We start from the raw sequence: 26,735 nt of genomic DNA on the forward strand, positions 1-26,735 counted from the left end.
GAAATTTTTTTGCAAGGTGTCGGATGTGCTATATGGCGAGCGTAATACTGTTGAATAACTGTTCCCAGTTGCTGTATTTGCTGATGTTGATAAACCAATCACTGAAGGACAGGATCATGATCAAGCTGCTGATCGCATTACTTGCCGTCAGTACGACTTCTCAGACCGTTCCTTTTTGTAGAAGAAATGCGGGATCACTAACTGATATTCACATAATCGGATTTTTCCCCTGTGCTGCCAGTAACGATACTATAGGTATTAGAGCGGATAATTGTGATGGGATAGACAGAATACCCATTATGAAGTTAGCTCTAGAGGAGATCAATGAGAGATGTGACCTACTACCAGGATATCGACTAGTCGTCGACTATGCTAACTCCGCGGTGAGTACCTAAGGCCCCTATTTGGTGATTATTAGTTTCTCATCCAGCCATTCTAATTAGTACTATGCGGGCGGGCAGGAGGGTAGCTATTACCATTATGCCATTATTTTATAATATTAACACACTGATGTACAGACCTTGTCCAAATTGTCTTCCTTTCTACAAACATTTCCTTCACCAGCTGATTCTAGCTACTTTTCGTGATCGCCAACTGTTTTACGACAGTCAACTGAAAGTCTGTTTTGATGAAGTCGATAGAACACAATTGCAACTGGCACTGCGGCAAAACAACAGTTCTCCTGGCGATATATAGCGCATTGTAGCATTCATCAACAAAAAAATTATAACAGTTTGGTATCACGTGTTCTTCTGAGCATGCACAGAGTAAATAATGGCTTACCATGCGGTAGCTTAAGAAGGATGCGGGCGGTGGATGAGAAACTAATATTCACCAAATAGGGGCCTAATAGCAGTTGTGCAATGGATGACTGGTTACTTGTAAACTGTTTAGCAGCATGTAGCAGCTAGGAAGTGAATGTTTACTAACAAAGAAACATTTATAATCACTTAGAAATCTGTAACGGATTGTAATTATGTCCATGAGCTGAGCCATCAAAATCATAGAAAGTTGCTATGGCATCAGGTGTTACTTTAGTGTTTTTTTATTCTTGGTTTGTGACCTAATTGAGATGATAATTGTGGCCCTGCTATAGAAAAGGGATAAAGCACTGAGCAAAGTGTTGTCACCTGGCACTACAGATCTGGAGATAGTACATCCATATAATTTATTTGTTCGATTTCCCCAAATGTTTTGCACAATAGTGCTTCATTGTTATATATGCAACACAACCCAATTTCTAGCCTAAGTAAATACCCTCAATATCGGTTAGCCATTCAATAGAGAATGTATGACAATTCTTACAATAATGATTTCAGCTATGCAATTTTGATGATGTGACACACACTGCTTTATTGTTGCTTACAATTGTTACATGTGTTTGTCTGTGTGCATAGTATGTGGCGCGCATGCGTGTGTGTGTGTGCATGCATGAGTGAGTGCGTGCGTGCATGCGTGCGTGCATGAGTGCGTATGTAGTGTGTATGCGTGTGCGTGTATGCGTACATGTGTGTGTATGCGTGTGCGTGTATGCGTACATGTGTGTGTGTGCGTGTGCATGCATGCGTATGTAATGTGTGTGTGCGTGTGTGTAGCATGTTATTCCATTTTAAGATGGTCTATACATACCTACCTAATGAGTATGTTTATCACTTCATCAAGGGTGTATGAATGTCATCCACAAATAATAGTGTGTCTCACGGTTGTCTGGTATGTATATCCCCTCGTATCTTGTAAGGATCTTAGCTTAGATCATATTTAGAATTTGAAACTTTGACCCAGTATGATCTGTATTAAGAACCCAATATGGATCTTCATAGATTCAAACTTGGGGCATTACTGGTGCTTGTGTGATCATGCATGTAACAGTCTTAATCATGTGTGAAGCGCACACTTGATCAAGTGGAATGTGTGAAATGTGCTCACTTGATCATGTTTGGAACGCTCACACTTGATCATGTTTGGAACACTCACACTTGATCATGTGTGGAACGAGCACACTTGATCATGTGTGGAACTAGCACACTTGATCATGTGTGGAACGCACACACTTGATCATGTGTGGAATGCTCACACTTGATCATGTGTGGAACGAGCACACTTGATCATGTGTGGAACGCACACACTTGATCATGTGTGGAACGCTCACACTTGATCATGTGTGGAACGCTCACACTTGATCATGTGTGGAACGCTCACACTTGATCATGTGTGGAACGCTCACACTTGATCATGTGTGGAACGCTCACACTTGATCATGTTTGGAATGCAAACACTTGATCATCCGTGGGACACAATCATCCATGTAACCACACTTGATCATAAGTGATCAAGTTTATGGTACGCGTACATGCATACCCCAGCCATGCAATCATACTTGCATGCTCGCATAATTAATTTATTGAAAATAATTCAAATGCTGCATGCCAACAAAAATCATAAAACATATGTACAGTCAGTTCTAGCCATCGTAACTGATAGGCCTGGCGAATGAATACGTGTATGCTAGCTAGATAGCTAGAGCACATCAAGAGCCTTCAATATAGCTTCACTCAGCCAGTTAACTGATCAAGGTGAAGGATGACTCATGTATATGCATACATTTCCTTATTTGTAACTGCTAGTCAATTGTAACATGTTAGGCATTGGAACATTTACACAATAGACTGCCAGTATGATGAGGTAATACCCCTAGTGTATATTCACAATGGCCATCATGGATCCCATGTATTTTACAGCATTCCAGAGTTCACCATCATGTTTAACATACCAAACAGGCACAGTGATCTACCAAATTAAATATGTTTTGTAATGTCCTGTTGTGGGTTTGTGTGTCATGATGATGCATAGAAAAACACACAATTATTAACATGTTTGTAGGAGATCATGAACTCACTCTACCTAATACAATTATTATATGTCTACCTTCATTTCAATCATTAGTGTAACACTATGCTATCAAGAGTTAATAATAGTAGCTCCCACTATTATTAACTCTTGCTGCTATTATATATAATCAGTACTTCCAGGATGGTAAGGTTCAACTGACATCCTGTAGAACTGGGCAATATTTCAATATATTGGCAATATCGCGATATTGAACTACACAGTATATCATATCGAGGTAAATTATAGAGCCACAATAATATCACCTGGACAATATAATCGCCTGTATCGCCTAATTAAATCTGGCTAGTGGTTGTGTTTCTTACACTTGCTATATACCTACAAGGAAAGGTACTTCGATTATGGGCAAATTCCAGCTGTTGTATAGCACCATTTCACATTCTATGATATAATATGAAGCAATAATGTGTTATGTAATGTTACTAGTCTCACCGCTTGACAAATTTAATTATATTCAATATTTAATCATATAGTGAATATAAGCTTGTCAATATATCAAATAGCATTATTTTCAGTATCGCCCAGGACTATATCACCCAGGACTATAACATCCTGTCAGACCTTCTTCATGAGACCATTTCCTAAAACAATGGTAACAAGGCAGTCACTTATGATTCCTAATGACATAACAAAAGACATCACTGACTTTATGTTGCACACACATTACTATTGAGGTGTTAATAACATTAACCATCAGTGATTGTGTGTGTACACTTACATCTATTAATGGTAATGATCCCAGGATGTACTTATGATGCTAATGTATTTCATGAGCAGTCTAGCAAGTTACCTGACTACCTTATAAAAATAATTTTACTGTACATCAAGTACTAGTCTTGTCTTATAGACAACAATCTACATGACTTCAGAAAATAATTCTACTGGTTTGGTATATGCAACAAGTGTGATTGATGGAATACAATGGTGTGCTATAATAAATGTCAGTTACTCGTGTGAAGAAGACTTCGCTGCTCCAATCTATAGTTCTTCTCCATTCTGTTGCACTACAAATCACTCAAATGTATTATTTTTATTTATGAAACAACACTATTAATATCAGACATAATGGTACATATATTATAGCAGTCTAAACGTTGTTTCTTTATAATAGCCTAGCCTGCTGTGGCCTAGTGGGATTTTGATATGTGCCAATATTACAATAATATTTACTCCTCACAAATGTGAAGCTCATTCATTACACTGTGGGACCTTCAAAGTGTTTTACATTATAGTTACTTTTGCTTGTGTTACCATTTTTGTGTGGGTATCAGTCATTAGTATGTCTTCAGATACACTAGAGGAACACATGGACCAGCACTGAAACCTTATAAAGTCATAATAGTGTACTTGCATATTCTTATAGTGGCTAAAAAGAGTTGTCAAATCTGTACCATGTACATACTGTACCATGTAATCGGTTTTTGTTATTATTAGTCCACTTGAACTGTACACTTAGCTAATACATGTATATGTTTAGTAGACTATAAGTGTTCAGAATGTTACACTACAAGACTACCACTCATCAATGGTGTCATTACAGCTTTGTAATTTTATCCCAAAAACCATAGATAATCATTGGTCTGATGTGTCATACCAGTTACGATCACATCTTGTGCTAAGTGAACACCATCACCTTCTGTTGTAAAACATTTCTACATGGGAGCCAGTAGCAGGGATTATGTAAGAGGTGGACTTTTCTATCCAAAAAATCAGCCTCAGTTATCCTTCACAACAGTTTAGTAGTACCAATAAGGTAGGCACAATATACCTACATGATTTCTGAGTCCTTCAACAAGTTTCTATTCTATAATATTAAATTCTAACTGGATTTTGCTACTGACTACCTGACATATGCCTTCAGCAAACCATTACCTGACTATGGCTAAGGCTACGGGATTACTCACACTTACGTAGGTCCACTTTTTGCCAACCAAAGCAACTATGTACTATGCATGCATCATGAACTGACAACACCTTTGTCCTTCTTTGTGACCCGGTTGTCGATTCATTGATACCATAGTCTTGTGTGGCCAAACCAATTACATAACATGACATGACTTTTCAACAGACAATAATATTTATAAATTATCCTCATTGAATGACATTATTACAATCTTATCTTCACAGTGTTCATCAATTCCACCAGTATATCATCTCATCCAACAAACTGATCCATCACAACCAACTAAACTAATGATCCTTGGAACTGCTTGTTCTGTAGCCAGTATCATAATGGGAGAAATTGCTGAGAGACATTTAAACATCACACAAGTATGATCATGTGTTGTGGTTGCTGCTGCTGCTGCTGCTGTGGTTGTGGTTGCTGTTTTATAACTGTATATACATTCTATACTTGTTCTAGGTACCTTTGTAAGTCACAGTTGCTAGTCATGCAAAGCCAGACCACTCTATCACAGTGCCTCACATGATGCCTTAACAACAGATAACAGATACCTATTATCTATGTCTAATTCAATTAAAACTTATGAATGGGTTAACTGATTAGCATAGGCCACTCGTTCAGCAACTGGGGAGGAATTATTTGAGAGCTTTAAATTCTAACAAGTCATGCTCCATATGATGTACGAAGCGTGTTCATTGAACGGGTGGTTTAACTTGTGATAATTGCTTCACTGGAGCTATTTCTTTGCAATATTTGTTTAGTGAATTATAATGGCCGGACAAATAAACCCACATACCAAATTTGAGCAAAATCTCTGTGTGCATTCATAAAATGCGAGCCTTCAAAGTTTAGCTTACTTTCTTTGTTTTTTGGCTCTAGATGTTTCTATTTTTTTTTGTATGTTTATAAAAACTATTATAAAATGCAAGTGCATAACTCAATCACCTTAGCATAAGTCAAAGACGTATTAAGGAAAGTTTATGTACAAAGCTTGTTGCAAGTCACAGAATAACAGACAATTCTTTGTGTTAAAAAGACTGGTATTTTGTCATGCCAATAGGGTAAACCACTGATGGGAATAATTTGAATATTGATCAGTAATATAACCATCTTGCTCAAATCAGTTTTTTCTTAGTGACAGTTATGGAGTTACAAGGAGAAAACCAGCTAGTGACGTACAATAATATCAATAGTGTGATAATCATATCACAGTAATCCATTACCATGATAGCTTGTGATTATCGTGAGTGCAAATCAGATATTCTTATATCTTACAATTGAAACATTTTGTTGGTCTATTTCAATTGGTTAATTAACTCTCAATATTTGCTGTATTTCTGAAGGTTTGCTCTCTCTCAACATTTGCTGTATTCACATTGTGTTACACTTCAGTATGGCATAGAATCAATAAAATTATAATGCAACTTATTATTTGGATCTACTATCATGATAATCAATATAATGGTAAAATCATTATCACACATCACTAAAACCAACCTGGTGAGGTTGAATAGAACAGTCATTGAGAAGTAAAAAAAAGTGGACAAAAATGTTAATAAAAGTTGTCCAAGGTTTGAACCAGGGACTTCCACACCTAACTTAATTTCATCACTGAGCTGCTGCTGTGAGCTCAGCTCACTTTTCTTTATAAAATTAATGAAAGTTCTAGATAGTATCTCCACTCGTTTATTCAGATCATTAATCTGTTCCAAGATCAGGTCTTGTAGCTCCTAAAATTGCTGTTTCCAGCTCATCTGGATCTTGTATTAGTTCGGTGATCCGTTGGTCGAGGTTAATAATTTGCTCTTGCTTCTTCTCTAGCTGAGTGATGGCTGTCTTAAGGTATGCCAGGGCTAGTATATCAACGTCATTGGCTAGTGTGTCTTCCAGAATTCTAGTCATATGTGAGCAATACACTTTCAGTGAGGTCCATTTACAATTCTTCCATTGGTGTACTAGTCTGCTGAATGAAACAAAAAAAAGTTTGGGTTAATTAGGTGCTTGCCTCTCCAGTTACCATTAGTAGAATCACAGCATGCCATGCTACCACAGCGTTTGCGCCTTGGGAGTAGTGTTTCAGTCGGACTAACCTGTCACAGCGTCAAATAATGTCAAGTCTGGGGTGATACTGGAAGTGATCAACTCTGATTCACTGACCACACATGGATACAACTGCTAGCATTCTAATTAAAGCCCTAAGAGCCACGTGATGACATACGTCATATACATTACATAATAATAATAATAAATAGTTACAGTTAATTCTCCTGAAAAAGTACACTATATGAACAAATAAATAATCATTCACAATTGTAACTATTGTCTTCCTTAATCATCATTATATCTGTTGATAAAAAGAAATGTGGGTAACCTTTATGGCAAGCTTTGAGATACAAAAGAAGTGTAATCCATGCAATACAGCCAAATTGTACAGTAAAAGAAAGTGCATGTACAGCCTGGATGAAAAAAGTTGTGAAATCAAATATATAAATGCCAATCAATTGTGATAATGGCTGTGTTTGGTATTAGCATCATTGTAGCCATTTCTTAACATCCACCATTGATTTCACAATGTTATTCACCTGCTGCTTTTGCAATGATAGTAGTATCATACAGCATGGTAGTAACTGTATATAAGGATCATGGAGCTTTGCACTTTCTTACAAAAATTGTTTGCCAGAAATCAGCTTCACTACACCTTCCTAGTGCCTTGGCAATATTGGTTAGGCACAACCTAGCCCAAAAGTGTCTTCAGGATGACCCAAAATGCTTTCAATAGGTTGTTACAAAACTTTATTTTTGTTTATTTAGAGGTATTTTCTACTGACTGACAGACAGACCCAACCAACTGACCGATTGACCGACATACAAATGCCTTGACATCAGCGTAACTCAATAACAGCTGGAGCTATTGGCTTGATCTTTTCACTGTTCAGTGTCACTTCAGCCCTACGGGTGTCTTTCAGCATACCACAGTATGTGTTTCATTACTTTTCACTGCTATGATTTCTACTCAAATGTATTACTTTCCTTTCCTTAAACTTGTTAATGTGCTTTTTTGCAGTAACATAATTGTGACCTTATTTTAGAAAACCATACATTAAGTACATTGGTCAGATTTCTTTTTTATAGCTACAATGGAGCACTGAGTTGTTATCTACGTACCTTGTGTTAAAATTATTTTGTGATGATACTTTGGAGCATTCCAAGGATATGGCTAATTTACTGTCTAATACATTACAAACTAACTTTTCATTATCAGTTTATAGTACTGTATAGTGATCAGTTGTGACAAACTGATGACAAATCACTTTGTTGACAAAGATCACCATTCTTACAATCTAAAATGGACAAAATTAGATCCTTGAGAGTTTAATCATGTGTTGTTTGTACTTTTCCTCAATTAAATCACATGTACTGTTGTCTAAAGACAAGAAAATATTTGATTTTGGGAATGAACAAATCATCCAATTTGTAAGTTAATTGATGTTCTACGCATTGTGAAACTACTACATGGTCTGATATAATTGAGGTTATCTCCTAGAAAAGAGAAGCTATGGGTGTGAAATTTCATAGCAAAAATACTTAATAGTTGATTTATTAAAATGTACAAAAAAAATCTGAAAATGTTCAATTGAGTATTCCCACAAATTTTCATGTGCCCAAATGTATGGTTTTCCAAAATATGGTCACAATTCATGAATGGTAAACAATGCCACATCAAAGGAAAGAATGGCACTAGACACATTATAAAGTTTATTGTTACCCAACTATTAAACCATGAAGAGGTCATTCTATTTCGGTAACTATATTCCACCAGTTATAAAACATGAAAAGTGAGAATAGTACAAGAAGCACCTCTGTAATCAATTCGGTCACTATAGACAATAGGGCTGAATGCATGCCCCAACTGTTAATTACTCAAAACACGAAGTCTCTCCTTGAGGTGACTGCTCTATTAGAGTATCTCATCTTGCTCCGATTTGTCTTATAACATTGTGGCTTTAAATCTGATTCTTCTAAACTATTGAAGAGCCTTTCTAAGGTGATTATTCCATCTGCACATCGATTTTTAAATAATTCCACTGAGTGGTTTGTCTGGTAGGTGTGGCAAGTATTCGTTGTTGTTGTTTTTTAAATTAGCTAATCTCGATTGCATAATTGTTACACACTGTTGGTTGTTTCGCTGTATCTTCACAGTCTTTATCTCAATTTCTTCTAAACCACAAAAGGTTTGAGGTTCAATAATTACCCTATCCACGTACCAATTTTTAACGTCTTCCCGTAAGAGATTTACCCTGTAGGCATGACAACATATTGGTGTTATTTTTCGTGAATAATCGATAATAACTCCTTCACTGTTCAGCCAAACTTGGTTTCAAGATGCACCATTATACCCCCCTTCTGTGTGCCAAATGTCAAGGCAATCGGATAATGCATTAAGTGTTTTATGGCAATTTTTGTAAGTGTGCAAAAAGATGAAGAAAAAATGAAAAAGACTTAGCCAATGTTTGAAATCTCATATCTCAGGAATGCTTAAAGCGATTCTGCTGAAATTTGGAATGTGGAGTACTGAAGTTGGCAGGCATGTCCACAGCAAAAATTGCTTGTTTCGTAAAGGAAGCACAGAACTATGAATGCATGAAAATTGCATTTTCTTTCTTCCTGTCAATATACTCATGGTGTTGCGTGCCGGCTTCTTGGGCTGCATGACACACTATCGTGCGTCTTGATATGATAGCTAGTTATTGCTTAGGAAGTAACTACCATACATTGCAGTATAAATATATTGAATTATGGCCTCAGTGAAATGTAATTAAATGATAATTTTGTTAGTGTTGTTGTGATATTATTCATGTCACTAACTCATTTATTCAGGTGTCCTATGCTGCCACCTCACCATTGTTTGGAGACAAAGAAAGATATCCAAGGTTTTACTGTTTGGTTCCAGACATTACACAATACTTTGTGGGATATAGCAAAATTCTGGGAAAGTTCAACTGGAAAAAAGTAGCAGTGATATATTATGATGATGATTTTACACTGAATGTATGTTATGCATTGTGTGTCTTTGTATTGTATTGTGTGTGTGTGTGTGTGTGTGTGTGTGTGTGTGTGTGTGTGTGTGTGTGTGTGTGTGTGTGTGTGTGTGTGTGTGTGTGTGTGTGTGTGTGTGTGTGTGTGTGTGTGTGTGTGTGTGTCCTACATGCATCATCATTCTTCATTTGCTCATTACCTCAAAAGGTAGTGGTTTTACTCATTATATGACATTTGTCATAAGTGCATATGAAGCAGACCCACATCATAACATACCCTTAAGAACCTCATACAATGTAACTGAACTATGTTATGAAGTCTGTTCATGCTAAACTACTACATAACAGGTTTGTGTAATAGTAAACTGCATAGTGTCTTGAAAATTTTGTTTGGGGTACCAAGTATTCTAAAATTACCAATCTATATAACTGCCCATCAAATGGAGTCATAAGCAGATCAGGTGATACTGTTAAAGGGGGTACAACAAGCCTGTGGGTGAGGGTGGGGGGGGTCAACAAGCTTAATAATGGATTGGTATAGCTTGATGCATGCAGTACACTTAAAACTAGTTGAATATCTCCTGAGAAAACTGTTTGGAAGGATTGATGATTGTATGTCAGTGTCACAAAATGATGCTAGTACAAAATATAAATTAGAAGTCAATGGAATGTTATAGTGACTGCTCTATTAGAGTATCTTGATTTTGACTCCTCTATTAGAGTATCTTGATCTTGATGCAAAAATTATTTAAACAATTTTTCTACTGCATTATACCATATTCCGATTACCCATTGATTAGAGTGTGAGTAACCCCCAGCCTGTATGAAGCATATGGTGGGGAAGATACCAGTCATAGTATATATATATATATATATTGTATGCCAACATGTCATATATTCAAGAAGTTAAAATAGTATAATGCCTTGACACCATCAACATTGTGTTCTTCTTTCTTAAAAGGTTGGTAAAAAGTTTTTGAACTACCTAAACAATTCTGTTGAGATAATTTTGAATTTGATATTTGCTGATGGAACAGATGACTTTATCATCCGACAGATTAAGGTGATCACATTAACTTGTTAATAGATAATAATATGATGATGTTGTATTTGTTAATAGAGTGTCAATGCTAGAATTGTGATATTGTTTATTCCTCCATCACCATTAGACATACTGGTTAACTTTTGGTGTAAGGTAAGTTTATATATTTTAGCTACACTGCATAACTGATATTGACCTGAAGTAGGTACAGTAATTCAAACACTATATAGTATGGTGATCCACATGACAAGAGTGATTGTTTAGTAATATAGTAGCTTGCATTATCTTAGAGTAGTGTGCAATAATATTATGTGTATTATATTGTTGGGCTAAGAGATACTTTGAGGGAGTGTCTAGATTATGTCAGTGTCTTATTAGACAGCCCAAAAATGAATAATCCATTTAACTACTCCACTCACAATTTGACCTCTTCGTTGAGTGACATGGCAGATTCTGGTGTCCCTGGGGATTCCCTTCTGAAACTGATCAATGCTCCACGGCCAGTGTATTAGTAGGACATCATTTTATAAAGTACCAAATTTAGTTTAAATCTATTTACTAAACTTTTGTCACGCTTAGAAGATAGAGACTGATTAGCCATCATACCACACGCCAAACCCCTTAGAAACTAGAATGACAGCTGGTATGTATGTATATAATTACAATGATTGTTCCTGTATGAATATTGATAAAGCAAGCAGTAAGCACATGAACCAATTGTCTTTGTAATAAAAAGGTAATATTATTTCTTTATTTGTCATTTACAACCACTGAAGTGTTGGTTGTTGCAATCACCGTGAAACTGTAGTCAGATTCTTGACCAATATGTACTTTATAGGCTATTAAGAGCAAACTAACTGGACCAAACTTTGTGTGGCTCTTTCCTGGATATTTCCAGCCTGACTGGTGGAATGTCACTGACTCTGATTGTAGTGCTGAAGAAATGAGAAATGCTCTGGAACATTCACTGGCGATTTTAGATAACAGTGAACTTACCAGTGATGCCTCAAGGATGTTAGTATCTAACAAAGTGAGGTTTATATGATCAAGTGATAATTGTAAATTCCATTATATTTGCAGAATGTGTCACAATTTCAAAAAGACTTACAAAGTAAAACTGCTATAGATAGTGTTGAAACAGATGTGGACATAATGATTACAAATGGTTATATATACGATGCAATATGGACCATTGTTCTTGCCTTAAACTCATCCATATCAATACTGGAAGATAGAGGGTTGGGAAGACTGGAAAACTTCACTTATGATTCAGTTGAAATGGCAAATGTGTTCACTGAAGCTGTTGCTAATGTGTCATTTCAAGGAATATCAGTTAGTTATTATATCCCTTAATATCCCTTAGATGTCTGGTATTGTAGAATATGAATACATACCAAAACAGCCTACGTAGCTGTGAAAAAGGGTGTGGCCTCCAAAAAAGCTGGGATGAAAAAAAGTTGTGAAATCAAAGGTAGTGGCCAAGAATGGCTGCAATGATACTAATGTTAATCAGACATTATCATCATTGCAGCCACTCATTTCTTGGCAGCCACCTTTGATTAACTTTTTTTCACACTGGCTTTTTTGGAGTTCACACCGTTCTTTTTCACAGCTAGTTGGCTGATTTTGTTAAAGATACCACTCCTTTTTTTAAATTATCCAACACTAACACACGGCCATGTACTGGCTTTGGGACTGATTTTTTAACTTTTTTTTTACTGTGAGAAGATGTGATGAGATTTGAACTATTAATTTCAGCTGGTTGTTAATTATAATCATTTACCAAAAAGGAAACTTATATCTCCTGTGGAACTCTCTACAGAATGACTTGTTTGTAGCTCATAATGAATTCTATACTGGGTGACTAGTTGAACTCTCTACCTGCTGAATGTGTTGAGTGTACATTAAAAACTACCAGGAGAATTATAATGTAGCTGAACTCTCTACAGGGAGACTTGAAATGTAGCCAAACTCTCTACAGGGTGACTTGTAATGTAGCTGAACTCTCTACAGGGTGACTTGTGACCGGATCTGCCAGAATCCCATATGTTGGTGCATGTAAGCAGTATAGAATATGCAATAAACGCAATGGGTGAAATATTTATGGAATCAAAAAAAATCTGTAAGTTTTTTGAGTGCTTTTTTCACAATGAAGGAAGATGGTACCAGCAAAAACTATGGTAGCATCATGATCTCCACAGCAAGAGGAGTTCGAAACTCTTTATTCTGTGTCAGTACTCCCAAGGAGAGAGCATTAGTTTGCCTTACATTGGACAAGCAGTTCATCATTATATTTTTCTCATGTTTTTGCCTTCACCCTGGTTGTACGAAAGGCCTGGAAGACAAACTTACCCAGTCATGAATTTGCCTTTAAAGAAAATGGAATTCAAAAAATGCATGGGGTTCTTGAAGATCCAGTCACATTAATTTTTGTTTGTAGCTGAACTCTCCACTGGTTGACTTGTTTGTAGCTGAACTCTCTACAGGGTATTGTAGTTAAACTTTCCACAAAGTGGCATGTTGGGAGCTGAACTCTCTACAAGGTAATTTGGCTTGTACTGTAGCTGACTGCTCTAATAAGGTGACTGCATGTGCTACAGGTAGTTGGATTTTGCATTGCAACTCACAGATTATAAACTCAAATTGTTCTATCCCCTTCAGTGGTTTGTCTGGTACAGTAGGTGTGACAATAAATTGTTTTTTTATTGACACAACTAGATTGCACACCTGTTAATCTATCTCCAAACTAATGTTCATCTGCTTTTGAAGTGGTTCCGTGTTTTTACATTTTAAAATTTGTGCATAACTTTCTTGTATCTTATGTATTCTGTACAAAAACTGAACTTTAAAAGTGCTCTATGACATTTCTACTCTCCCCTGCCCCAAATTTGAAGTAAATCGAATAAAGCAAGCATGAGTTATAGCAATATTTCTAAGTGGTACAAGAAGAAAAAATATGAAGAAAATTAGATGAATGTCAAAGGAACATATCTCAGTGATGGCTAGGCAGATTCAGCCTTAAATTTGTGAAAGAAGGTACATTAACTACCCCAAGGTAGTGTTGGGCGGTATACCGAAAATACCGTGTACCGCGGTATTTTCATCATACCATTTGAAAGGTATTGACTTTCAAATATACCAGTAATATTGTATTGGGCTATAAGAGAAGCCAGACATCAGGTCTTGGCATTTAATTAAGTAATGTGTTAATGGTTTGGATGTGACCACAAGGCCAGCCTAACAGTAAACCGTGAGGTTTCAGGTTACAACCTACTGCCAGCCTACTTGTATCAACTGTATAGATGTTAGTAGGGAGTGTGGATTCAGTGGAATGGAATGGTGGACTGGAATGGAATAGTGGAATGGAGTGGAATGGAACCGTACTTAGGTAATTTCAATTAGGGTCACCTCTTTAAAAATACCACCTTCTAACAAAGACCACCTCTGTACAAAGACCGTTTAACTTTAATGTCTGAATTGTTGTTTTAGAGCCCTATAAGACAGTTTTATTGATGAATTGTGTGCCACATGTTATGTCTAGAAAGCCAGTGATATCTGATTTATGATACAATACAGTAATAGCTATATACCCCATACAAAAACAGCTTGGCTATACAAAAAAGGATGTGTCCACGAAACTAAAAGCAACTGGCAACTAAAGGAGCTAAAATCTGATGAGGCCAAGAAATGAATGTTAATATAATACTGGCAACAAAGTATAATTTACAATAACCTTGGTCCTTTATCATTGACTTGTGCAGTCTGACTGTATTCCTAATTAATTCCCTGTAAGTCTAATAGGCTATTAAATTGGTACCTTTCTCAATAGTCCGGCATTGTAGAGGAGAAAAAAAATGGCTAAATTACTAGCCAATTAGAGTTACAGGGAATTAATTAGGAATGTAGCAAGACTGTACGAGTCAATGATAAAGGACCAAATTTTTATAAATTATAGCAAGTTATTTGCCAGATATTAGCTCCTTTAGTTGTTAGTTACTTTTAGTTTGATGGGGACGTCGTTTTTGTACAGCCAAACTGTTTTTGCATGGGGTATATTGCTGTATTACAAATCAGATATCACTCTAACTTTTCTAGGCATGTGGCACACAACTGATCAATAAGACCATTACATGGGGATACACTCTGAAACAACAAGATAGCAGCAATTTAAACATTAAAGTTAAACGGTCTTTATAAAGAGGTGGTCTTTATAAAGAGGTGACCACCAATTGAAATTACCAAAGTACCGTTCCATTCCACCATTCCATTCCACCATTTCAGTCCACCATTCCATTCCACTGAATCCAGATGCCCATGTTAGTAAAATGTATTTATAACCTGTTAGCCATGAGTAACTTTTACTTGTGGTATCTATCCAACTTTGGATAGTAACTACAGATTAACACTTGACTGTTTTTATCACAAACAGAGCAATACCATGTTGATTTAAAGTGCGTTATTAGTTGACTGCCAGGATACTGTGAAATACCAGATACTGGGGTATTTTCTGAATACTGAATACCAGGATCAAAAATACCATTCCGCCCAACACTACCCCAAGGGAGTTTCCACAGCAAAATGTGGTAATTCCTGTTTAGGAACTACTGAGCTATGGATGTGCAAAACTTAGTTTTCTTAGTTCTTGTAAACACACACTTGCCTGTCATGTGCCCTCTCTGGCTGTACTTGGCCACATGATACACTATTGTGTGTCTAGATTGTTGTGTCAGTAATATCACACAATAATAATCTGTAATACTGCATTAGGGAAACGTGTCCTTTGAAAATGGCAACAATACTCAACCTGCTTCTCTTCTAATTATTCAGTATCAAGGTAAATATTGAAACATTAGTTACTTAGCTAAACTTTAATTATGTAATTTAGTAGCCTGAAGGCTCTTTGTGAGTCACTTTAAGGTGCTATCAATCAACTTTTATTTAACAAGTACACAACTAGAGTAGGACCCTAGGGACCATAGCACATCAATAAAAAGTGCTGAAACAAGCTGGAGTAGTGCACAATCACAGTAGGGATATAACACTTCTTATTGTTTTACTGTGATTTAATATTGTGGTGCACTACTCCAGCTTGTTTCAGTACTTTTTATTGATGCGCTATGGACCCTACTCTAGTTGAAAATTCCAAATTGTTTGTGTACTTGTTTGTTAACTTTTTTTGTAAAATAAAATTATTATGCCTGGTGAACACATGCATACTACATCAAATGAAATAAATGGTGCCACATGCCCCAGCCACCTATTATTGTCTGAAAAGTGAAGTATCCATTATGCTTTGTTGTCAGCTATGTTCAACCCATTACACAGCATTACGGATCAAGAACTGTTCGAAAAGCACCTCTGCAATCAAAGTAGCTACTATTAAAAATATGGACAATTTCCATTACAAAGGAAAGCCATCATGCGCTACTGCCAAATCAACACCTTTCGCTGTCAGCAAAGAAGAATGGAGGACACTAGTAAGTCCATGAAGAATTCATTGTATGTACTGCAATATGCTAAAAGGCATGTGTCGGCTGTAGCAACATCGAACAGTGAAAAAATCAAGCCCGTAGCCTTAGCTGTTAAAGAGTTACGCTTGTCTAAAGGCATCAGTCAGTCAGGTAGTCAGTCAGTAGAAAATTCCGTTTAATATATATTTTATTAAATTCCATAGCAACTTGTTGAAAACAATTCGGGTTGATCTGAAGGCTTGTTTGGATTTAGGTTTACCTAACCAATACTGTCTCATCGTCATCAGGGAAAAGTGAGGCTGGTTTTAGGGTGAAGTTTTTTCATGGAATATGCCCAAACCTTTGTGGTTCCTACTATAGCTGTATAATATTTACATTTTAATTGTCATCATCATACAGTACGGTATTACTGAGATCATGAAGGTTTAAATTTTCTCACCTATTTCTTATTCTTCATGGTGACTTGTATTGGTTAGGTAATCAAGCCTTAATGTACTTTCAATGTGACCTGAAATGCCTAAGTAAAAGTTATACTTCAGACCACAGGAGTCTGCATAATTTAGTATCCCAAAGGCCCTGCATCAATGGTGTTTGAGAAAAACAAAGCCAAGACACTGAATGGTCTGAAGTCTAGCTTATTTAGACCCTATGTAATTGTCGTACTTTGACATTGTTGACAGCTGCTTGTAACAGAGAAATGTAACATTAAAATTAGTAGAGAGTCCACCCATGACTGTTGTTATTTAATTCTCAGGCTACAAGTATTTTGACATGAAATAAACATGAAAGGGTGTGAGTAATTTAGAATTCACCGCAAAAGAGTCTAACTTTTATATTGATAAACTGACTAACACCCAGTTACTTCTTAAAAGTAACTCATTACTTATTACTATTATATACTTGCAACAATGGATTAGGCATTACTCAGTGGATTAGTAATGGGATTAGTAACTTCATTACTTAGGTAATCGCAAGTAAAGTAACTTTGAGTTTCATTGCTAGCTTTTATAGCATATTTTGTTATGTTACTTAGTTACGTAACGAGATATGTAATGGGGGTAACATGTTGGGGATAACATAATATTACCCCCAACACTGCTAGCACCACCACCACCACCTAACTGACAAATATAACTCAATAATAATGCTACAGAATTAATGCTATTCTTTCCTTTGGTGCAGTATATACTGTAAACAATAAAAGCTTGACATGACTTAAGTTTGCATTTGAAGTACGTTGGCAGATAGTTTGGCGATTTTACCACATACAGTAGACCCTCAGTTATCCGATCCTCGTTTATCTGTACCCTCCTATATCCGAAAATTCTATTAGGGTATTTTGTGTACAAGTGTATGTTCTATTAGAGTATTTTAACAGAGCTCTGTATATAGATGTATGGGCTTCAGTTATCCAAACTATTCATTTATCTGAACACTTTTTCCATAGTCTGAAACACTTGGGGTTCAGATAACCGAGTGTGTAACAGCTAAATAGGCCAAATAAAATAGAGTTTGGCGAATTTCCTCAATTAGACAAATTCGCCAAACTTTAGTGATGCCAAACTTTCGTCATTTATGATAGTACTAGTTCATTATAATATAGTTTTAAAAAGTTAACCAACTAGTGTGGGGAATATATTAAGAATTTTACAGACTAGTAGGGATCATTACAATACATGTGATGAAACAGGGGATTGTTACTTGAAGCACAAATTTAATTCTTACTGTAGGATAAAATTTACACTTCAAGTGACAGTCTTCCCTTTTTATCCCTACTAGCTTGTAAATTCCAAATTCTTCCATTACAATATTATCATGATGTGTTTTAGATGGTGATGCTAAACCAGTATTAGTATTTGATCCATCACAAACTAATGAGTCCGACAATTTACGATTTGTATCAAACAACAGTAGCTTTATCTGGCAAGGTATGTACAACTATACAATATGTAACCGGATCTGTAAACACCCAACACAATCATGCATTTTTTTTAAATTCCTGTTTATTTATAATTTAATTAGTCAATTGTACCCTCTAGCAAAGTTTCAGCCTCATATGCCTATAACTTATAGCCCTAAAAAGTAGCAACAATAGAAAGATCAATTGTACAGCAAGTATAGGGACAATAAATACAGACGCTTACTAAAACAGTTGTAACTTATAGATGGAATTACGTACAGAGTTGTACTTTGTACCATCATGTTTTCCATGAATAGGGGAATTGATTGCTGGGTACGTTTTTCCTTCCATCACATTTCTTCACTGCATAAAAATGTGGAATTTGTGAAGAAAGATTGATCATGTACGATCGCTTTGATGTGTCATAAACAAACACCCATAAATTGTGTGACCTTGTGTCTACTGCAACAAGACAAAGATTTTCCAGCTCCGCTTGAGTAGGCTAAGATGATATTCAGGTTTTTATTGTTAGTCCCTTCCTTAAATTTGCTAAGAAAAAGACATTTAAAAATTTTATGGAATTTTTTCAAATATTACATAAGTATTCACCCATTTTATTTTATAATGTAAATTTAGGATTGATCAATTGTGTCAAGTTTTCGCAGATCCTGTCACATATAATGATATAAATGAAATGTTATAAGTTGATATGATCTCTCTAGGTGGAATTGTACCCAGAGATTCTCCTTTTCCAATTGTTAGAGAAAGCAGTTTGGTAGAATTTATAATAGCTGGTGTTGTGTGTTCTATTGGAATATTATCAACAATCTTCTTCTTCATGTTTAACCTCTACTATAGGAAGCACCCGTAAGTCACCTATACAGGTTCAATATACAACATGTTTAATAATTTTGCGGCAAGTCTTACATGGTTGGTCCAAACTAAAAAAGACAAATGGCCATATAGCTATGTACGTACGTATATGCATGAATGATTATAAGGCTATGGCTATTTTAATAGTAGAGTGGACAGTTTCAATTGTTCCTTTCACTCATCAGCAATTAAACTATGGAACCAGCTATACCTCAGAACATAACTAATACTCTCTGACTTTTATAATGACCAAAACACTTATGCGATTACGCCTGTGCACTAAACAATCGTCAACTAAAATTAATGATGAATGATTTTATACATATAGTACTTGAGATTTTGATTTGTTTCTTGTGCTCTGCAGGGTGGGTAAGGTCAAGATCAGTCAACATTGAGGAAGAATCTAGAAAATTCCTTTCACCACATTTTAGCTGCAGATTTTGTATGGCTTCTAACTGATTATTGTCAGTGGTTGTGTGCATGCAGTAGATGAATACTTTATGATAGGATGATTTGCTCAATGATAACTACACTAGTTATATAATAAGACTATGCTCCAGGCAATTAATATATATACACATTCTGTGGTGTATGGAGGCCAAGGAGGACTAAATTTCTATAATTTCTGTGGCCTAGTCATTATACATTGAACATCAATATACTCTAATAGAACTGTGAAATAAATCAGTCATCAGTAAACTAAATGTCTACACAAGGAGTTAAAGAGAAGACATAAAAAGTATTGTTTGTCATAGGTGTGGGTAAAGCCTTTGTAGACTCTTGCTTGATTACTACTTAGAAGAGTGGAGTAAGTGAGCTTTAAGCAAGTAACAAATACTTACTGCAACAAAGAGATGATACAATAAAATTACTTTGCTACTTGTCTGCACCAACTGCATTATTTATGATTAATCTTAAATGTTCACTTGCTGTTGTCACAGTATCATTAATGAGAGCATAGGTGGTAGAGGGGGGGTAGTGGGCTGAAGCCCCCCCTCGGTCTGTTGAGGGCCCTCAGAATGATATCACGCCAGAATTATCCTTCTTGGAGTGGGGCTGAAAACCGTGATAAAGATCAAGATACTCTAATAGAGCAGTCACTCTAATAAAGCAGTTACAGTATTAGAGCAGTGGGAGATGACCAGGAGCAGATCCAGACTTGCGGTCAAAATGAGCTGAGGCACTACATTGTCTCTGGTTTGGTAAGGTGAGACCAAAGAAGAAAAAAAAGGTCACAGCCAGCTGACAATAGCTGCCCACCTCGCCAGCTACGCATTTATAGCTGATAAACTACATAAAATCCTTACATAGCTCGCTACAACCCTCATATCAACTCTTCCTCCACCACTGAATAAGAGCAGTATTAGTACAATGTTGTAACAATGACTTATATTACTATCATGGTGAATCCTACTTATTGTCATCCAAATTATAAAATTACGTATAATGTTTGCTAAAATAATTGTGTTTTCCGAATTATAGTGTGTGTATAAGTGTCAGTTTTTTGTTAGGTCAGGCTAATTGATTCATCAGTTTTCCCTTCTGTAATTAAACTATGGAGTAACTTACCTGTATATAATATCTGTAATTAATTCTCCCCACTTAACTGCTTTTATATTTTGTACTTTGATTCCTGCACAGTAATACTAATAATAGTAAATTTTAGTAATACTAATAATAGTAAATTTTAGTAATACTAATAATAGTAAATTTTGTACATATTTTGGTTTCTATCTACATTGTTAATTCTTACTATAAAGTAATTATCCTTATCTTGTGTAGTACCTTTGCTATAAGTGTTCTTTACTCCTTTAGAGTTGTAAGAAAAAGCAGTTACCGGCTCAACTCACTAATTTTAGTAGCAGTTTTGGTAGGGTTTTTTGGTACCCTCCTACATGTTATTAAACTAGATGATGATATGTCAGACGTTGTCACTACAACAATTTGTAATGTAAGTTAAGTAACACAAAAACAGCCTTGGGGCTGTAAAAAAAGGGCGCTGCCAAGTAAAGTAGGATCAATCTAACAAGCTTATTCAACATGACTAGTAAGAAAAAGGACTGATATCAAGTTGCGGCCAAGTGAATGCAGTATTACCCATTCTCTTTGTATCTAGCTATAGTTATATAATAAAACTAGAGCAAGTACACATGCATCTGTTATTAAATTGTCATTTGGCCGCTTTTTTAAAATCACTCACTACCAAAAAAAAGTGGCCAAATGACAATTTAATAACAGTTGCATGTGTATTTGCTCTAGTTTTATTATATAGCTATAGCTAGATACTGCATTCACTTGGCCACAACTTGATATCAGTCCTTGTTCTTACTAGTTATGTTCAATAAGCTTGTTTGATTGATCCTACTTTGCTTGGCCATGCCCTTTTTTAATAGCCCCAAGGCTGTTTTTGTGTTAGGATATCACACATTTTTGTCACTGAGCAAGACCAAAAAAATTAATGCATAAAGCTATAGCTAGTTTCATACAAGCCCCCTTTGGATATCACAACAGCTTCAATAGTTATTGTGTGTATTACATCACATAGCTTGGGACATGAAGTGGCAAAACCAAAGAATGTAGTTTGGTACAAGTGGGCAGGTACTTGTCGGTGTTGCAACCTCACTAGGGTATGGCTTCTAGGCACCGTTAAAACCATCAGTGAACAGATTGAGTAAAGGCCATTTCCCGGCAGGTGAGAATGTGCCCCAGACTTCTTATTATACTGGATTGTCCCTTGAAACAAACCGACAAAGCTATATTGTGGGCTGCTACTTCAGACCCATTATTAAATAACAAATGAATAACAAACACTTACCAGAATAGCATGAGCGATAGCAAGTTCACTGGGTTTACTACACTGATCATGTTCACCTAGCATTGACGCTTATGGCCGAATTTGCACCGAGTTTCACCGACTATAATAAACGCTACCGTAGTTAGAGGTGTCTTATATTTAAGATAGGGTTCTAAAAGACTGCAAAATAAATTAGCAATTAGCGTAGGCGACGTTATTACCCTATGAGTGCACGTATGGAAATTAACTCATCACTTCCCAGAAAAACGGCAGGTTATAATCAAGCGAAACTACTCCATATGTTTAATTACATATCAAAGATTGTCCCATGAAGCGCAAGAGTGAATCAATCAGACTTTTAGAAAATCGCTTATGGTGGCTCTCGCAAGAGAGGTGGAATTCCATGATTTGTACTGAAGAAACTTAACTAGCCAAAGAACTTGTGATAGCAAATCCAAGGCTGTGCCACTATCACAGTGTAAGACAAGAGTTTAAAAAATGGGTGGCTCGCACTAACGAGTATGCAAAGAAGAAGGATAAGAAGAATACGACGTTTTTAGCAAACTTTAATGCAGTGTTACTAAAATATAACAGGAATTACTTACTTAGTAATACGCTTATATAACAATATACCGAAGGTTTTGCTGTATCACGAGGTTTTTTTTTTTTACAAAAGAATAGTTTTAAAGGTTGGTTTTAGGTGTGTGTTCTATTAGAGTTAGTCATTCATGTAAATAACTCAGGGTAGTCGCGCGCCCTACTTTCTTTGGCCACGTGACTCACTACCGTGAGTCTTGATCACTGATAAAAACCTGTTTAGCTAGTTTATGTAACACAGTGCATGGGCAAGTCAGAGGAGCCACTTACTATATATCTCAATGTAGACCAGCTACTGTGGCTAGCTGATTATATAAAAGTTAAGACTGAAATTGATGTGAGAATGGACATAATTACCATAACACCACTCACATGATCCAAGTATTTTGCTATCCTACAAGTTTGGAAGCATTTGGTACTGACTTTTATAAGCTTATTAGCAAACGTTTCAGCATGCTTGCAAATAATGAAACACACCCACTGTATGGATAACATGAAATAAATGCTCTACAACAAAGCTGTCTGTTCATATTGATAAATGTAGCAGGACGTATATCAACTGTAGACCCATAAGCAATTGTTGTAGGCCAGTTGATGCACTTGTATTTACTTAGGTGATTGATAGCCCGAATGGGCTACATTAGCCTGCTATGGAAGTGTTACATATCTGCTGTAATGTCGGGTTTCTTGATACATATGCCCTTATCCCTAGAACCTTTGGCTCTTGGGAATTGGGCATGTATATCAGGCAAAGCACTCATCACTGTGTTACAAGTATTACATGTACACAGGCAAGAAACTGGACTAACAATTTAGCATTTGTAGTTGCTTTTGGTACACTATTTGCTAAAATTTGGAGACTTTACAGAATCTTTGCCAACAAGACTTTGACGAAACGTGTAAGTGTTGCATTAGCACTGTGATTTGGTACATATTTATGTGATTCACTATACTGCACAGAAACATTTGGATGATCAATATTTACTTCTGATGGTAGCAGTTATAGCAGCACCAATCTTAGTAGTATTAATTGTCCAAGTTGCAGCATTTCCATTAAAGTTACACCGACATAAGATTATAAATGAGGTAATGTTTTCTTTAGTTTTTGTATAATATAATTTTGCATGGTTTATATATCTTACACGCATTGTTGATTCCTTTATATTATTCCAGGATGATTTGATGACAGTAGAAATTTATGAAGATTGCAGTGGAGATCATGAGTTCATATTCTTAGGAGTTTGTTACATTGAATATGTTCTACTAGCATTGTTTAGTATACTAGTAGCTTATCAGACTCAGAAAAATATTGGTGTTTATTATAAACATCTTGAATCAGCTGTGATCAACCTGACAACAATACTAGCTGTCCTGTTGTCCTCTATTTGTCAAGTTGTTGTGATCATTCTTCGTATAAATCAAATTCAAGAAGGAGTGTTATTAGTGATTACACTTCGTGATTGTCTGTGGATGTTTCCAATGATCTATTTGTTGTTTATTCCTAAGGTAAAGATGCTACTCTATATAGTGGATAACATAGCTGGGTATTTTTGAGGGGTAAATAATTCGCAAGCAACTGACCTTACTAAAACATGAAGGTAAACAATTCTTTAATCACAGCCTATAATACTGTCAACCTCCAAATAGTTGCTATGAAATTTAAAAGTTTATATATTTAGTGGAATTTTCTACTGACTGACTGACTGACCAACCGACTCACTCACTCGCCCACTCACTCACTCACTGACTAATGCTTTCAGACAAGCATAACTCGATAAAGGCTATAGATGCAGGTTTGATTTTTTCACTGTTCAACATCGCTTCAGCCTGACAGGTACCTTTTGGCATACTGCAATTCATGGACTTACCTTTTGTCCTCCTTTGTGTCCCATTTCTTTTTGCTAACTGCCTAAGGTGTTGATTTGTGGTAGAATGATGGCTTCCCTATGTTTGTAATCGAGAATCATCCGTATTTTCTGTGGAAACTGGATTGATTGCAGAGACACTTCTCTTACTGTTCTTCATTTGTAATGCTGTGTAACAGTCTGAACATAGCTGAAAGCAAAGTACACACTTTCGAGTCAGTAATTGATGATTGGGGTGCAATATTTTCCGTGGTGACTGCTGACTGGATTGATTGCAGAGGCACTTCTCCTACTGCTCTTCATTTGTAGCACTGTGTAACAGGCTGAAGATAGCTGAAAGTGAAGCAGAATGGCCAATTTACTTTCCAGTTGATAACTGCACGCGTTTAGATGAAAACATTGACTCAGGCACCATTCTTACCTATGATGCAGTATGCACGGTTTCACCAGTCATAATTATGTTACAAACAAAAAGTACACAAACAAGTATAAAGAAAAACCTACACTGAATATAGAGAGTAAATGTCCACTAGTATATCTGCCGGTGTAGGCGACCTCCTTGTCTCCCTACTTTTTCTAATTGAACTTAAAATTCATATGTTTATTCCTTTAAATTTTAATCTAATAATTGTTGACTATAAAAGATAACAATTATATGGCATAACCAGTTTGGATTATACATATGGGAGTGTAGTGGACCACCAAAAAAGATTTTTTAAGCAATTTTTTTGAGATGGGCACTATTAGTCAAATGGTACAATATAAAAATGCACGCACACACACATGTGATCCAGTGATCCAGTCTGCTAAAACCAGTTAATAGTCTTTCAAGACATCCAAGTTTGATTGCTAGTCACTGTGTTTTACTTAAACACTTAGCTGTCACATCAGTCTCTATTAGAGGCTAAAAGGGGGATAGTTGTGGCCAAAAGATTAGTTGTAAGTATTGTAAAAGGCGACTGCATGGGTTAGTTGCAAAGTCAGACTGAAAAACAGCATGCACCACAGAATATTGCTATAATTTTTATGACCCAGTCTAAGCTTGTAACCTTTCCAATTATCACATATGACCACATCATTTCTTACAGGTATACAGAGTGAAGAAAATGCCTTTCCAGTTCATTATTAAAGTTAACGAGTCTGTAGTAAACACTTTTTTGAAAAGAAAGAGTGTAAAAACAGCAGATTTTGAGCTCGAGGAAAGACGAAGTTCAGATGTTTATGTAACACATGATGAAAAAACATTGGAAACATCTCTCAATTCAATTTCAAATTTTCACTCTGAAACTAAAGTAACATTTTCAACTGTGTCTGAGAATCACAATGGAATAGAACAGGATGCAGTAGATGTGCCATATCACTTGTGTGACAATGATACACTAAATGATATTCAGTTACAGTAAATCAAACAATGTTTGAAGACTTTTTATGTATTTCTACATGCTGGTACTTCAGATGTTACCTTGAACCTTGTTTGCAATATCTTTTGTATATTATTTAATTTTATAGAACACTATCTGACTGACACACTTCAGAATGCTCTAGTCCACAAAGTGGGGTATGCATAACACTAACCTTTGAATTACTTAACCTCAGCTATCCAAATTCTTGGCTGACCAAACTACGGAAATGACTGCTCTATTAGAATGGTGACTGTTCTATTAGGGTAATTGATAATACTGAAATTTTTACATTGGCTATTTATACACAGTTTCAGGGATGTGAAGTTTTCAGTCTTATGGGGATCACCCCCTGATCCCAAGGGATTCAGTTTCAATCTTTGTAGCTGCACAGCAATCGTATACTATAACAACAAGTTTTATAAAACACATTTTGTGAGTTTAAACATTACCATTCGTCTGATAACATGTTAGTATCTTATAAGTGACTATTGTTGTTGGTAGGTGCATTCAGTATATGAACACAATGTTTGACCGGCCTATGACTGTATCTGATGCTTAGTCGCACGGACAATGCTGAATGGACATACAAATGCCCTATCTCTGTAAATATGTACATATTTGTACATGTAAATATTTGAGGCCTCTATACTATGAATGAACCTCAATGAAATTACAAAAATTGATTGAGTGTATCCATTGTGCAGGTTAATGATTGTACTCTTAGTAAATATGTTTGTCAGTCACAATGTCCATGCATTTGCTATCTATCACTTGATGAATTTATGTAGCTAGCTACTGCAAAAATATCTAAACTATAGTTTCAAAACTGCATAGGTTAGGTGCGACCAGTGAGGCCAGAGCCTCACCACTTTTTGGCTTAAATTAAAAAGCCTTCAAACTTGAAACTAAAGCAGTGAACATCCAATACGTAGCATTTATTTAAT

General features: G+C 36.0%; 1 protein-coding gene across 2 annotated transcripts; it reads left to right on the forward strand.

Moving 5' to 3' along the window:
- The first annotated feature begins 1 nt into the window (after nucleotide 1).
- Nucleotides 2-25,913, forward strand: LOC136265399 (gamma-aminobutyric acid type B receptor subunit 2-like). Of its 2 annotated transcripts, none has more exons than XM_066060233.1 (15): nucleotides 2-383; nucleotides 5,035-5,178; nucleotides 9,689-9,859; nucleotides 10,808-10,909; nucleotides 10,967-11,041; nucleotides 11,727-11,918; nucleotides 11,969-12,220; nucleotides 15,656-15,722; nucleotides 18,189-18,287; nucleotides 18,982-19,126; nucleotides 20,948-21,083; nucleotides 23,315-23,422; nucleotides 23,484-23,609; nucleotides 23,697-24,029; nucleotides 25,477-25,913. In XM_066060233.1, the coding sequence occupies exons 1-15, from the start codon at nucleotides 24-26 to the stop codon at nucleotides 25,789-25,791; spliced, it is 2,625 nt and encodes an 874-aa protein (XP_065916305.1). In that variant the 5' UTR covers nucleotides 2-23; the 3' UTR covers nucleotides 25,792-25,913. The 2 variants fall into 2 exon arrangements, with proteins under 2 accessions (XP_065916305.1, XP_065916307.1); XM_066060235.1 differs by lacking the exon at nucleotides 2-383 and adding an exon at nucleotides 3,773-4,660.
- The last annotated feature ends 822 nt before the right edge of the window (nucleotides 25,914-26,735 follow it).

The sequence above is a fragment of the Dysidea avara genome, chromosome 9, assembly GCF_963678975.1.
Source record: "Dysidea avara chromosome 9, odDysAvar1.4, whole genome shotgun sequence".
NCBI lineage: Eukaryota > Metazoa > Porifera > Demospongiae > Dictyoceratida > Dysideidae > Dysidea > Dysidea avara.